We start from the raw sequence: 16,351 nt of genomic DNA, 5'->3' as shown, positions 1-16,351 counted from the left end.
AGACCGAGCTGCAGAGTGGTGTTACACTCTCACCGGCATGTGGCAATGAGACAGAAGTCTATTCAGAAACCTACAGCCCCTCAAGTAACAACTTAAATTTAGCAAAAACAGCCTACCAGATGAGACAGTTTAAAAAATATGTTAACCCCTCCTGCTTCAGAACAAGAACTAAACATGGTGAATGTGAATAGGGTTAGAAAAGAAGAAAAAAGAAGAGAATGAAAGGGTGGCATATGAAGTTGGCAGTGTGTTCTGTGTGAACACTGCTGGTAAACATCTTGACCAGGCCTGGGGAATATTCCAGAAAGCAGGTTTAACAAAGTCTGGGCCTAACCCTAAATTCTGAGTTGATGAACCCTGTTTTCGGTTATGGTTAACGCTGATCTGAGTTAGTTATCAATGGATCTGTAATAACGAGTCACCATGGAAACCAGTTAGAAAAAAAAGGATTACTACTTCACCTCACTGGAGTTAAAGGTTCTGATACGCGCTTATGGACATTTTCCGGAAAAATCGAATTAACGAGGAAAGGACACCCAATGTCCAAAAGCTGCTGCAGGCTCAGCAAGACGGAGGAAAGAAACTCAGGGTTTGTTAAAGAAACCAGTGCGCAGGTGAGATTCACTGTCAGTTACCATGGTAACTGACCCAAAGTTTGAGTTCCCTCTCTTTCTGGAATGGAAAATTTCCCTCCTGAGTTCCCCTCATGTCAGGATTAACAAACTATCAAACCCTAACAAACGTCCCTCTTTTTGGAAACCCCCCTGGAGCTATATTAAGTATATATAAATGAGGTGCTATATTACATTCAGAGACTTAACTGCCCCCTTGAAAATATGCAAACTGATTTTATAATATATTCTTTGTGTTCTTTCTTTTTTTTCATCCATAACCATACCAAAATCTGTTAAACAACTCTTTCAAATGTGCAAAGAAAATATAAAGAGTTAGGGCTTTATGGTGATTCATCAAGCTTTGGTTTCTGTTTTTCTGTTCAGTTCTGCTTTTAAAAATCCAGGCACATGAAGTAATTATTTAATTAACTGAACTCACAATTGCCCTGGAGTCTGCTTTGTCAGAGTTGAAACAAACACATAAAGCAGATAGGGATAGGAATACACAGGGATCAATAATGAGAGGTGACAATATATAAATTATTGCTTTTAACCCTGGAATGCTAGTGCTCAAGGCCTTCTCTGTGTTTATTTTGTATCTGTACAAACTGATTGGATACAGGCAGTATACACTCATTAAGGTAAAGTGTATAGTTTGTAGAGAACGTCAGCTGGGGCTGTTAAAGGGCTTGTAAGTAAATGAGGTTCCCTGAAAACAAACCATAGAATGCCATTGTGGGTGAAAAAAGATTTGTATAATGTTTAGAGTATTTCACATCATACAAGTTGTTTACATTTTTTTTGTAAACAAAACAAATTAACTAAATTGAACTGAATTCATTTAGGAGTTCTATAACTGGTTTCCCTCGCTGCCAGACCATACTATACAATACACGTATGAAGACAGTTATAAATAAAAGCAAAGTTTCTAAGATAACATTACCATGTCTTCAGGAAAGGCAACCAATTTTTCTCACTAAAAAGTTAAGTTAAGGGCCTCATTTACAAACAGGATTGCGCCCTGTTCAGGTGTAATACTGGGGGTAAAGACATAAAACCGTATTTCCAAAGGCGGCCCACTTGAATAAGAGCGCAGATTACCGCTACTGGGAGGGTGTAAGGGAAAGTGGGTGTTCTTCGCAAAGAGATGGGAGGAGATGCGTAAAGAGCGCCTAATTATGTATTGGTAACGAAACAAGAGGTGTTTTAGCATGACATATCAGCTGCTAAATGAAAGCTATGTGCTTGCAATAAATTAGAAAAATATGAAATGTTATTTGTTTAAATGTTAATATTTGATACATCTCTTAATATAGGCATATAAAAAGGTCTTGCCCAGAATCGCCGCTTATGATTTAAAAAATGTAATAATATATAATTAAAATGAATCACTTGTCATTGCAAACGAATGTCAATTCATAATGAATATAAAAACACGATTATTTTATGTATCAGCCTAAAATGTATCTTAAATCCATCATGGAAAAAATATTCCAGGTCACGTGACGTTTCTGTCACAGACAATTTTGGCATGTGGTTGCGTTTGTGGTCGCAAAGTTAAGCATGAAAAGATTTCTAAGTGGGAAGTGAGAAAAGAAAGAGGAAAAGGAAGGATGAGAAGTTCAGAGAGAAATTACCTTAGGTAACACATTATTTCCAATCAAGAATTCGTCCGTGGGACTAGCACGAACTAACCCTCTCTGCCTTGGTTCTACAAACGGTGAGCCATCATGTAGCACAGCCCCAAGTCATATATACAGCTGCGGAAAAAAATAATAGACCACTTCAAAATTATGGTGTTACTATTTATTGGTATGAGTTAAAGTAAAATGAACATTGTTGTTTTATTCTTTAAAGTACTGCCAACATTTCTACCTAATTTCAAATAGAAATATTGTCATTTAGAGCATTTATTTGCAGAAAAATGACAATTTGTCAAAAAAGCAAAAAAGATGCAGTGTTTCCAGATCTCAAATAATGCAAAGAAAACAAGCTCATATTCATTTAGAAGAAAAACTTGCTTCCTTTTGCCCTGACAATAGCCCCTTATACATGCGTCAATGTAAAGCTGTTACATCGCGTCTGCACCGATAGAAACTCGCGAACGTGTTACAATTGCCTCATGTATAAGGGGTCTAGATGTGAACTGTTCGTTTTTCCGCCGATTGTCTGAGCCTTTCGAGAGAGGTGGTTTACCACTATCGTTCGGCTCAGAAAAGGGCGTGTCAAATCAGGCCGATGTGTCATGGGGGAGGCGGTGCGTGACTGGGGGGAGACGGTGACAGGAGGCTAGAAAGTTCTTGCCTGTTCTTGAAAGGAGACTGATCCAATAGGCTAGTAGGCCTACAATTATTATTAATTAATCAGTAATAAAACGCAATTTGGTACACCATTTTAATATGGTAATATAGCCTACTGTTTTTTGCAAAATGAAAGAAAGCATATTTAGGAAACGCCACTCGAGCCTATTAATTCCGAAATTTCACCACATTGTAGGCTATATACTGTAACAACCCCAACACTTGCCTGCTTCCCTTGCAAATCAAAGTTTTCCGACTATTTTTCTTACCTTCTTTCTTAGCTGTTGATGTTACTGAGCTAGAAGTTTAAGTTGTTCTGAACATATCGCGCTGCCAATGCCCAATGTCACTTCTGAGTCAAATCACTCCATCGTCTCTTTGAAATTCCTTATTCCACGAGTGGTAGGCTGCAATGACTGGCTGTTTTCAAATATAACTAATAGCCTAACGAAACAAAGATTTTCCTCTGCTGATCCCGCGTCTATATGGAAGTTTGTAGAGAGAATGCGGGGGAGTAAAATGCTCCGCAAAATGCTCCGCTGCCGGGGTTAATTCCCTTTCCTTTACGTCTACTGCTGTCTAGTAAATACATACAGACAGCCGGAAAGGTTAATAAACGGAATGAAATAGCTACACATTACACACGCTATGTTTTAATAAAACCCACGTTACTCACATAGGCCTACTGGTTAACACTAGTGTTTGTTACAGCACATAAACGTTTGTCGCTACATCCAAACTGCGTCACCGTTGTCTCTCCCTGTATCTGCTCCAGCCGCACCATTTTACTTGCAATGTGAATCATTTAATTTAAATATGCTTATTGCCATTTGTTGCACCTTAATCATTTCCTACAAACATGATATGCTATGTATGGTGTAGTAGACTGAGACTCTATTCACTACTGCACAAAAACTAGACACGTTTGCAAAACTAGACGTTTGCAATGAAGTAGGTAAAACAACTTTCGCCAATATCTCCGTAAGGGAGATGGGTTGTGTGCTCAAATTTCCTGGGATCAAAGAAGACGTTAGTATTCATGTGCAAACTAAAAATCACATCTCAGGATTGCTGCGCATGCAAGTTATTTCGGGTGTCTCAACTGTAACTAATAGCCTACCACTGTCATATAATTATGAGTTCAGTAAAAGACGGAGCAAACACAGTTTTCTACCGTTGTTGAAACACATCCACGCGTAGACTCGTTTTCTTTCCATCTGAGAGTGGTTATTCAAAGAAAATATTAAGAACTATATGCTGATAGAAAGAAGGGAACTTTAAGCCACTACACTGCCTGTGCACGACACGGATCCACGTTGAAGTTGTTAGTAAACAAACCAGGTGGGAGCACATCTCCGTGGTCTTTGCGCATGCCCGAGGCAATGTAAACGCTTTACATTTTGCACATGTAAACACGTAACGACAAGAGCCGTTTCCCTTGAAAATGTTCACACCTACACGTGAATACGATACAATAAACTGTTCTGATCACATTGGCACATGTATTAGGGCCTAATGTTCCTCAACTCTGAGGAGTGTTTTTTCCAGCAGGACAATGCTCCATGCCACACAGCCAGGCCAGTGAAGGTGTGGATGAAGGACCACCAGATCAGGACCCTGACCTAAAGCAGCTAGTCTTTATGTCTTGTATAATTGGCTTCCCCACTAATATTCAAAGCACAGCTCCATAGGCTACTGTAAATTAATGGTTTTTAAGTCCATTATGGGGCATTAAGTCCCAGTGAAGAAAATGTCTATAAATATATGAAATGGCCATAATTGCACATAATTGCGACCAGAAACAAGGCTTCTTGGAAGTTCTGAAAACCACTCTTCCATATCATCAAAATGGACGTTAATTGCACCTGTCCAAAGTTTGGGAAAGTGGCTATTTAATTCTAAGTCTAAGAGAGCACTGTAGAACATGTGGCCTCCACAATCATCATTCTGCTTTAACTCACATAACAAGTTCAGCGGCAAAATCTGCAATCTTCTGCACGGACAAATAGCCAATTTCCACATAATGTTTCTTCAGTCTGAATGCATTCTGAACATATGAATTTGGCCACAACAGTTAACAACAATTCAACCAACCCTTCTCTACTGTAAATCCCACTCCTGCTGCCAATAAATTGCTTTGAAAATGTTGTAGAATGGCGCATGTTGTAAAATGTCTTTTACTGGAGGTGTAAAAACATCTTGTTTATCAAACAGGCTAAGGTAGGACACAGCAAATATGTCACCATGACATCTTTCTTTCTCTATCTCTCTCTGTTTCTCTCTATCTTTCTATCTTTCTTTCTTTGGTTGTTTGGTATTTCAAACAGGACATGTTTGCAACATCTCTTTAGACAACTCTCAAGTGTTTGTTTGGCTCTCCATACTTTCCTCTCTAATCTCTTAGCCCATATATCTCAACCACCTGCTGCCTGTTCCTCTCAGCTCGTTCCCCTCTTCCACAGCATGGTCAGAAATTCAGCATACACTATAAAATAGCTGTTGTCTCAGTAATGAGAATGCCAGACCAATCACAGGACTATAATGAATGCGCTCACTTAATTAGGATGATGGGTGGGGGATGAGAGGCTTCCAGGCATTTTAATGCATTTTATTTTTGGAGGTGGAAAGTGTGTGGTGAGTGTCCCTGACAGGCACTCCCAGAGATTGTCCCCTCAGTGGCTGTTTTCAGCATTTGGTCGCCTCACTGAGAAACATGCTGTTGTGTCATTTGTCTCACACTGTCCATGGTGCCCTGTTCTTCATTCCTCTCCTACACACCTGTGGCTACTTTTTTGGCTTCTCCTTTTGTGCTCTATTGTTCAAGAAATTCATTTTTTTTCTCTTCAAAGAGTGACTTTTTCCTTTCCTCTCTTGAACAATGCTGCATCTCGAGCCCTCAGATAAACAGTGTGCAGCCAGACCCCCGTGAAGCCTTGTCAGAGACAGCCCCAAGGACATTATCAAGGCAGACCTTCCAAATCCTATCAGGCTCACCCAGACCTTTCACAGATGGAAACGCTCTTGTCAGCCTGCCCTCAATTTCCCTCTCCAGTCTGACTCCTCTCATTCTCCCTATCTTCTTCTGTCCATCTGTCTCAACCTCCCTAATGCCCATCCTCTCCTTGTCATCCATCACTCTTCAGGCTTGCTGATCGCTTTCCTCCTACCTGTATCTCTTCATTCCAGTGGCCGGTCCGCAACTGAGCATATGGACATATCTTGGCCTAAAATGACAATTAGGGATGCTGATCCTCCTCGTATTCTCACCAGAGCCACTGGCTGTCCTCTCAGTTACCAGGGCCGCGGAAGCTCGGTTTGGCATGGCTGCCATCCTCTGGCTGGGGTCTCTTTCAATCACTAAGGACACACACCTTCCTGATGCAATTGTATGTGTTAAAGCTGTTTCACATTTTGTGGTCTATTTATAACCAGCACATTGTGAACTGAAAACACCCTGACAGGGCCAATTTAACAGGTGAGTGTGTTTCATTGACGGAGATCTTACTGATGTCTGAAAGATCTTTACTATCTTAAAGTAACACTATGCAACTATTTCACACTTTTTGAGGTGTGATTCTATAAGCAATGAGTTTTGGTACCATCCTCAAATGTATTCTGATAGCATATGGACATGTGAAGGGCAGATAGACACCTGTGTCCTTGCCACTAGCCATCCAGGATATGCCCTATGTAGTTCTGTGTACCGGGGTGGAATACCATGCAAAAATGGAAGAAAAGCTTTCTCAGCATGACATTGCCAGTTATACTGGGGATAACCAATGACCAAGATCCTTATTATTTAAATCAAAGAGCCCTGTCGTGTCTTGAACTATTTTCTTCAGTCTGCCATTTCCTACACACACACGCAGTTATGTGAATGTAACATTGATTTTGTAAAAATCACTGCCCAAATGTTAGAAGTAGCTTAGAGTTTCTCTCATTGAGGATTTCTTCTCCTGTATTTTTCATTAGTAGGGAATGGTGTCAATCCATTGATCAAGAATGTGAAGTGTAGCTCTAACATCCCCACATGTTATGTAGAATGTTGGAAATGGTTTGATGTTTTTCTCCTTAATCCACTCCAAATAGGGTTTTTCCTACCTTCCATTTCCTTCCTTTGCTCAAAGCTGTATTTGCTTGCAATGGAGCTGTCTGATTGAGAAATTATTGGCATTATATGCTGGTTTCCATACTCTGAGGATCAGGATCTTGCTGCTGGTTGCATTCACCCACTTTGTATTGTGAGCTGTGACGGCATTTCTGCTTGTCTAAATCGTTAGCTCTCTTATTCTACATAGAGTGTAAACAGGATCTTGTACAGCTGGAGCCAAACCTTCCACATATACTCTACATTCACAGCCTTTTATGGAAATAGCCCATCATACAAAAAACAAATAGGAGGATTTGATAGATCCCAACTCTTTTTATTTTTTGTTGTAGATGATGCAGTTTGCATATATTGTTAGAATTAAGTGAGAGTTCGTTCAATGCTGAGGAATATTCAGTAGAAATCCGATGTTCTATTCTGAATAGGTTTTTTTGACCAAATATGCAATCCCACATGCACCCCTGCAGGTTTTGAAGACTGCACTCAAAACATCTGCAACTAGGACAAATGAGGTTACCTCCAGCTGCCTGTCCACTCCAGCTTTTCAGCCTAATTTCCCATCTCTGCTTGATTCCACTGACCTTTATACTCACCCCAGAACCTTTCCATTTTCAGCCATAATGGCTGACCACTGAGTCCTTGCTCTGTCCTCTTGATTGGCTTTTTGAAATCACATTTATGCAGTGGCTTTTTTGTAAGTTAATGTTACTGCACTAGAATGAATCTGAGCAGGGAAATAAGCACATTCAATATCATATTCAGTATTCACATTCACATACAGTTGGTGACGGAATAAAATCACATCATTTTCAAAAATATAAGCAAGAATTACAATAAGAACGCACTCATGAGGAGGTCGGGAGGAAGTGAGAGGGGGACGGAAAAAGAGGATCAGAAAAGGGAGTGAGAACTAAGGGGGAGACGGTGGGTTAGATGAAAAGATCAAGTTGCAACATGTTTCCCTCGGGTTGTACTCCAATAAAGAATGAGCAGCCTCTCTGGTGCAAGTTTGAAAGGGTTTGTGATCATGGCTAATCTAACTTGTCAGCTTTGCATTCTGGAGTTACTGTGCATATTTTTTGAAACCTTAATAAGAACCATCTCCCCATTCCCTGCGAGTGCTATATCGATATTTACATATAAATACATTTTTGCAGATGCACACTGTTTCTTGTGGATGCATTTCTGTCAGTTTGCATGGGGAACCCTTAAGTCAGGAGAGCCATAACAGCTGGATTCAGATGTAATTATGTGATCTCGTAAGACTGACATGGCGTCATGGCGTCAGAATTGTGATGAATATCAGATGAAACCCAGAGCTGCGGATGGCCTGAAAATGAATGCATGACGTGCAGAGACAGGCACTAACCTTGACTCATCTCCCTCCCCCACTCAATGTCTTTCCACAACACTTCAGTTCGCCAACCCCCTCCCTGCATCCATTTCATCATTCAACTGCAATCTTCCTAGAAACCCGGGTTAATCATTGTCTTTATAGCCCTTGCTTTATTCCAAGTCTTTCAAGAAGTTGCTCCAGTGTGGTATGCCCCATGCCCCATGACAGTTAATCAGTTTTTGGCCTCACAAACCTTGTCTGACCAGACCAAGGGACCTGTGTCTCTATCACTCTTGACCCCCTCCCACCCGTCTAACCCCCTATATTGCGCATGGGATTTGACATTTCCTTTGACGCTAATAGCTTAGCTTTTCATACGGGACTAAATGTCAGAAGTCATTTCCTCAATACATTGTAATCTGAGTCTCAGCCACTTGTCACATGATTGCTCGTGTCCCATTATACCTGGGTGAAATGATGAGAGGCCTGGTCATATCTGGACAGGAAATTAAAATCATGGCCAGATTGCCTCTGAGTCTGTCAGAGGGAGTGAAAGACTAAGATTGCTGACAGACTGAGTGAATAGAACCCTTACAATGGCTGCCATGCTTTGGACACCATTTTACTGATTGTTTTAATTACCTCTTATTCTTTTCATTTTATTCAGATTTTTTTTCTTCATTCAAACAATGCAGTAGGCATTTTTACTGTGTTGACTTAACATGCACACTGAACAAAGCAAAAACAATTGCCAGCATGGCCACCAGTCAGGAGTGAAAGTGCCGGTTAGGCACACTTGATTACCTTTTTCATTTCAACTGAAGTAAAGCTGAAAATTGTTAAGCTGTGTCTAGATGAACCTGCGTTTACATTTTATTTATTATTTAAGAACCTATGTGTGTAGCAATTCTCATGGGACCAGGTCATACTGCTATAGAGCAACTGCATCAAATGTCAAATGCTAAACTGGCATTCTCTGGAGAGTAGATTGTAATGCGACAGTGGTACAGGAGGTAAAGAAGTCGTTTAGTAATCAGAAGGTTGCAAGTATGATTCCCTGTCGAAGCATCCTTGAGCAAGACACTGAACCCCTAATTGCTCCTGATGTGCAGTTTGCCATCAGTGTAAATGTAAAATGTGTATACCTCCTTGTAAGTCGCTTTAGATAAAAGCGTCTGCTAAATGACTAAATGTAAATGTAATGCTGACACACTGTAAAGTATTGGATAGTACAAGCTTGACACATTGATATGGCCAGTTGCACTATACATTATAATGTATTGACTTTATTTGTATCTACACACATGTAGAAACAACACTGATTGATCTGCTCTTAGAAAAAAATATGGGAGATCGTGGGAGAAAAACTAATTGAAAGAACATGCACTTAAATAACATTAAAAATGTGAAACAAATAAAAAAAAAAAATGAATGAAGTTCAGTCAGGAAACTCTAAAGGGATAGATTTTCCTGCACTTATGTTTTCTATAAAATGACCTTGTTAAGGAATCCACACATGCTTTCTGGTTCTCCATTCCCAAATCACCCTGTCTAGAGTGGTCTTGCTTTCACACAATACTTTGTGTTGTTTTTTCCCTGCTGTATTTGTTAAACAGTAGCAGCTGTAGTGCAGTAGTAGCCACAACACCGGCTTGTGCATCATTTAACAACATCAGCTTAAAGCACATCGAGTTCAAGAACCACCATGTCATTTATATAAATAAATCATACCAACATGTCCTGTAAGTTTTCTGACTGAAATAGTATGGAGTTCTAACAGTGGTCACTAACATAGAGATCCAGTATGCAGAAGGTAGTATTATGACCACTCTATGCCGCTCTAGTATGTAAAAGTTTAGAACAATATTAACATGACAAGTAGAAGGCAACAGTTCGATTTTTGTTGTTGTTGTTGTTCTGATGCTGAAGTGTGAAGGTTTGTTTGTATCCACTTTATTCCTGGGGTGTCTTTCTCTCGCTCATCCAAGCTCACCATCTCGTCTTCCCCCACAGGAGTGACAGGATTGGTGCAGATTGATGAGAATGGTGACCGTGAGACTGACTTCGCCCTCTGGGACATGACGGATACCAACTCCAGTGTCTTCCAGGTACCTTGGAGACACAAAATCAGACGCAACAAAACACACTAAGTGACAGAAACTCCTCATCTTTAATTTTCTCACATTTGTAGAAAAAACTCATGTTTTTCCAAAAAACATGATTAAGTAATCCCACACACTGAGCCTGTTATTTATATGCCAACACATTTTGTGAGTAGCTTTATTCAAGAATATGGTAATGAATATGTGTTCTCTCTAACAGCCACACTGATAACTTGTCAGTATTGCGTGCAACTTATGTCAATTCATATAAAATGCATTTATTGTTTATTTGCCTTGGACTGTAGAGAGATTCATGTCATTGTCACTGTTGATTTGTAAAATGGCTCTGTGGAGGTAAACAGCATGTTTGTGTCATGTGAGATGTGAGAGAATTCACATGGTCTCACATGCATAAACTCAGACACAATATAGTCACAGTAGGACATGTGTCTAGTGTGCCTGTGAGGTCTGTGTGTGTGTCTGTGAAGTCTATGTGTGTAAATGTGATTATATGTGTCTGTGTGTGCCTGTAAAGTCTGTGTGATTATGTGTGTCTGTGTGACCTGTGTTGTGCTAGCAAGGACGCTAAAACCATGGCTACCAGCGTATGTCACTGTCACTCTCTAAAACTGTCAGGGATTGACATCACTATATTCACTGGCTACTGTTACAACTGCATGTCTCGTTATGTCTGTGCACAATTCCTTTGCATGCGTGTTTGCTGTTTGTTTGTGTGCAGACGTGCTTACATACACCAATACCTTTTGTGTACATGCTTGTCCAGCACAGAAATGACAGCTGAATCGATACATTCATCAACAAACCTACCTCCCATGCTCTGTGAGTCATGCTGTAAGTAATCAGTGCTATGTGCAAGGCAGGCGGTGCTACAAGGTGACTCTTGAGCGGTAATTTGGAGAGTAGCTGCTGTGAGGATAAATACTGGCTGTTTATGTCATCCACTGAGAGGCTCCAAGGGTGGGATACAGAATTACTTTCTACCGTATCTAGACAAGGATCGAGCCCTTGACTTCCCTCTGATTGGCTACTTGTCAGAAGCTCAATGATTAGTGGCCCTTGTCATCTGTTGTTACAGATTTTTTGTTCTTTAACTTAAAGTTGTTGTTTTGATTTTTAACTCCCCCTGCATCTACCCACCTTCTCGACCTGCAAACCTTGTACTTTGTAATGGTTCAGGCAGTTCGATCTTCAGTTCGGTTTTCACCAAGGTTTTTTTTTACACCATATATTGTGTCAATGTGATTGGGTGACAGAATCTCAAGTCAATTTACTTTCCCTGTCCTGAAGTCCCTTTTCTCAGTCTCTATCCTTAACCCAAGTAATTTGCTCTGCTCTGCATTGTTCTGTCACTATATGTATGATTTCTGTCTTGCCCTTACACGTTATTGTTGTTGATTGGTTGGTAGATTGTGATGGTCTACAATGGCACTCAGAGGCAGATGTTCCCTGTGCCAGGGATGGTCGTCCAGTGGCCTGGGGGTACCATCCCGCCTGACGTGCCTGTATGTGGCTTTAAGAATGACAATCCGGTCTGTATGGCCAGTATGTATACCTTAACCTCTAACACTCCTTTATTTATATATTTACCATTTGTTCATATATGTAGTATTTTGTTTTTCTTTACATGTCTGTCAGGTGGTTAACATCAACCTCATATTTAGTCCCCTTCCCTCTTTGAGGTGCAATAGAATTATCACTTCTTCTAAGCCTTCTTATATCTTCAGTGTCTCTTTAACTGGTTGTGGAGGACTTGCTGTTCTTGGCCTGCATTCCTTGAGTGCCATTGAAAGGCATGATACCTCTATTTTCTTTTCCCTCCCTGTCTCTCAGGAACTGTCACAGTGCATCAGATGGTTTCCATTGTGGTGGTCTTCGTCATCATCATTATTCTCACCGTCACTGTGTTCGTCTACAGGTGAGCCTGGGCTAAATATGATCACATTCACACGAACATACCCCACAGTATGTAGAAAATGGGCCTCATATCCTCTGTCAAGTTTCTGTGTCACATGAATATTCGTTTCTCTCTCTTCCTCTCATGCACACACACACACACACACACACACACACACACACACACACACACACATATATGTGTGCCCTGTAAATGCCCATGCCAAGGAAGCTGAAGCTGGAGAGTGAGCTGGCAGCTCAGCTGTGGCGGGTCTCCTGGGAGGACATTCAGATGAGCAATCTGGAGAAGATATTGCGCAGCGCTGGCAGCAAACTGACCCTCTCCCTGGTGAGCCATCCCCAGCCAAACACCAACAACCACTAGAAATGTAGATATACATATAGTCATGTAGATATATGGGTTGTTAGTAATACTCACGACCAATGACGTAGACGGAAAATCAATCCCATGCTTGTCTTGTTTACTCTAGAGAGGCTCCAACTATGGCTCTCTGCTGACTGCTGATGGCAATTTCCAGGTGTTTGCCAAAACTGGCTACTTTAAGGTACTATTACATCAACACAGTATATTAGGCAGTGAAAGATAGGAAAGTATCTGGTCTGGAAACTGTTTTGTGTTTTTCTCAGGGTAACCTTGTCGCAATCAAGTACATCAACAGGAAACGCATTGAGCTGACAAGAAATGTGCTCTTTGAACTGAAACACGTGAGTCTACTCTGCACAGGGTGCTTAAAAAAAGACTGTGTATGTGTGTGTACATGAGGAAGAAAGAGATTGTGTGTTTTCGAGTGCGCATTTAATTGTGTGATTAAAGCTGAGCTTATACTCACGTGTACCGACGTATGGATAGATCTGTAGGCCATGTGTATGTGTGGGTGTTAGTATATGCCTCATATATGTATTTGCATAAGAACTTGTATACATAAGTGTTGTATGTGCCTGTCCCTGTGCTTCATCAAAACCCATCTCTCCCTTTGTACTTCAGATGAGAGACGTCCAGAATGAGCATCTGACGCGTTTCATCGGTGCCTGCATTGATTCTCCCAACATTTGCATCATCGTTGAGTACTGCCCACGTGGCAGTCTGCAGGTAATGTCCACAGCTACCAAGATTCGGTCCTACAATATTCCACCCAGTTCAACTCACCTCACCACATCACATTATCTTACCTTTGTTCAACTATGTTTATTTCAATGCGATTTAATTCAATTCTGTTTAATTCGAATTCAGCTCACCGATTATACTTGTAGGTGTTTACCTGTTATGGCATTCCTGCCTGTCGCACCTCCTCTAGGGCTTATAGGTCAGATCAAACAGAAGCATGGTCTTGGCACCGCTGGACTTCGTCACTATGTCCGGATGGAGGCTTGTGTTGGTGATCTCACTGGGGAACTGGAGCTTCCTGCCGAGATCGACTCTCATTCTCCAGTCCTGGGTGTTCAGAACTTTCCTTGGTGGAGCTCTTGGTGTGGCACTTGGGTTGCCTTCACCTTTTTTGATAAACTGAATGTGATGACCCATTGATGGAGTATGACCTCAGCTCCGCGGTGCCTCTCCAGTACCTCCGCCACTCTGCTCAGGACCTGGTCATGTCACCACCTGTAGGGTTCTCTGGAGGGCATGATCTAACAGCCTGATGAGATGTGCTGTAGGCTTACATTTAGACTGCTGCAGAGGGGTAAACTTTCTTCCTGGCTAAACCACAGGTGCAGGACATTGATCTTATAGTGTTTTCTCTCCATCCTTGACACCTGAGACACCACCAGGTCCTTCCACTCTTTCTTACTGGCCTTAGACCATGTCCACGGGGCATCTGCCCACCCAAGACCTGTCCTTCCTGTCCTGTGCTAGTGAGCCTGCTAACCGCCAGGTCAACTTCAGCAGGGGCTTTCCACCTGCGACCAGTGCTTACCTGGACGTTTGTATTTCTCACTGCCTCATCTCCCCTCATCTCCAACACAAGCCTGTTCTTCGTCTGCTTGTAGCCCATGTGGGTTGCTGTAGACTGTGATTTCCAAAAAGACTGGTTTCATAGCGGCATCGTGGCAAGCCCAGCTGCTTTTGGATGAAAGTTGGCTTTCCCATCCATCTTGCTGACTGTGGATAAGGGGATTTCACACAGTTTTAGCAGACACATAATCCTCTGGTATAGTGTGGTGTGGCAGCACCACACCTTAGACTTTCTTGGAAGCTGGCTTTGGTTGATCCTTGCCAGGCCATCAGAGAGCTGATTCAGATTTTCCCTGCATGCTTATCAGAGAGCTCTGCTGTGTATTCTTTCCCAAGGTTTTTGATGGGCTGTTCAGCCAGTAACAGGATTTTCTCACCACCCACAACAAAGATGGTGCTGTTGTCCATGCCCCCTCTACTGAACACGAGTCTTTGGGACTTGGCAAGCTTGATCTTCATCTCAGCCCAGGATGTCAACTCATGCATTCTTTTTCGGCAGTGTTCATGTACAAGGCGCTGTCGGCAGGAGTCTAGTAATGTCGTGGGGGGGGGGGGGGGGGGGGGGGGGCAGTTTCTTCCCTGATGACAATCTGACTTCTCCCACCATCTGTCTTGCTCCAATAAGTATTGCTGGACAGCTTCCTGGCATACTTGAGGTTCTTGAAGAAGTTCCTTTTCCTTCCTCTTCCAGAACTTTCGGATGCGTCAGCCATCTGCTAGCCACTACTTGATGTCCTCCCACAACACTTTAAGACCTTCTTTCTCACTCAGAGTAGTCGTTGCCGTTGCACCAGCAGCTCAATCTCTCTTTCTAGCCTCCCTTTTTGTCTCAGTATAGTGGTTTTCTTGGCAATACTTACCTATACCTGAGTGGCTTTACATTCAATTCAACTCAATTCTTTCTAATACCAATACACCTGACAACATCACAGTATCTAACCTCTCTTCAACTGTGTTCATTTCAGTTAGATTAATTTCAATAATGTTCAAACTAATTCAGCTCATTTAATGTTAATTCAGCTCAATTGAATATATCTTAATGTCTAATAGATCCCTTTCAATTCACCGCTCCTGTCCGATTCTTCTTGTAGCACCACTCAGTAGCGGTTGGGTGTTTCAATTGACCATATCTATTTTCCAGCACGATATATTGGTTGACATTTCTTCTCAGATGAGAAATGTGTTTTAATTGCAATCCGATGTCAGCCACCACTTTCCTTATGAAAAGAAGATTGACAACCATTTGCTTTTGAAGTTTTTTGATTTAGTTTGTGTATGCATGGCATATGACATTTTTACTTGCAAGATTTATAAACCTGTAATCATGGTACCAAAAAAAAATAGTTTTTGTAAGAGACAATTTGTTAAAGCCTGCTATCAATTTAATATGAAGCAGCTTGGTTAAATATGGTGTGATTTGCCTATCAAGGGGAAAAATATGCAGTGGAGGAAGTAGAATCTGTAGGAAATAAAGTATGCTTGCAATCATGTTGAATGGAAGATGTTGAAGGAAGGGTGTGTGTGTTTGTCTATATATCCTGTTTAGGACATTATGGAGAATGAAAGCATCACGCTGGATTGGATGTTCAAATATTCTCTCATCAACGATATTGTCAAGGTACTGTCTACAGTTGAGCACGGATAAAACAAATCCTTGACAGAGAAGCAACATTGGAAATAAAAACCTATAATGTTCCAAGTGTTCCAATCCAATCTCTCTCTCTCCTTCGCCGTCTATGTGTACAGTATGTCTCCCATATGATGATGAATGTAATTACTAAAATGAATGAAGCCTTTGATTTACACAACCATCACCATTCAGCCTTGTTTTGTTTTTCCTTCCTCTGCCTCTTATGTAATACTCCTCTTTTCCCTCTTCCTTCTCCTGCATCAACACCACCACAATCCAAGTCCAACCACCGTTCAGAAATCTTTATCACAACCATCTCTGTATTCAGATATACGTTTATTTTTACCTTTTGACCTTTGCTGAGAAAACATTTCA

General features: G+C 41.3%; 1 protein-coding gene across 1 annotated transcript in view; it reads left to right on the top strand.

Moving 5' to 3' along the window:
• npr1b (natriuretic peptide receptor 1b) overlaps positions 1 to 16,351 on the top strand; it is a gene marked incomplete at both ends in the record, with an annotated part of 49,970 nt that overhangs the window by 22,362 nt on the left and 11,257 nt on the right. The window contains 8 exons of the mRNA XM_080858458.1: positions 10,372 to 10,466; positions 11,888 to 12,023; positions 12,312 to 12,396; positions 12,603 to 12,723; positions 12,866 to 12,940; positions 13,023 to 13,100; positions 13,381 to 13,485; positions 15,893 to 15,964. Of these exons, the coding sequence (XP_080714584.1) occupies positions 10,372 to 10,466; positions 11,888 to 12,023; positions 12,312 to 12,396; positions 12,603 to 12,723; positions 12,866 to 12,940; positions 13,023 to 13,100; positions 13,381 to 13,485; positions 15,893 to 15,964 (767 nt within the window). The remainder of the gene's footprint in view (positions 1 to 10,371; positions 10,467 to 11,887; positions 12,024 to 12,311; positions 12,397 to 12,602; positions 12,724 to 12,865; positions 12,941 to 13,022; positions 13,101 to 13,380; positions 13,486 to 15,892; positions 15,965 to 16,351) is intronic.

This window comes from Sprattus sprattus (assembly GCF_963457725.1).
Source record: "Sprattus sprattus genome assembly, chromosome: 19".
NCBI lineage: Eukaryota > Metazoa > Chordata > Actinopteri > Clupeiformes > Clupeidae > Sprattus > Sprattus sprattus.
The sequence above is the reverse complement of the archived record's forward strand: the minus strand, read 5'-3'. Positions and strand labels throughout refer to the sequence as shown.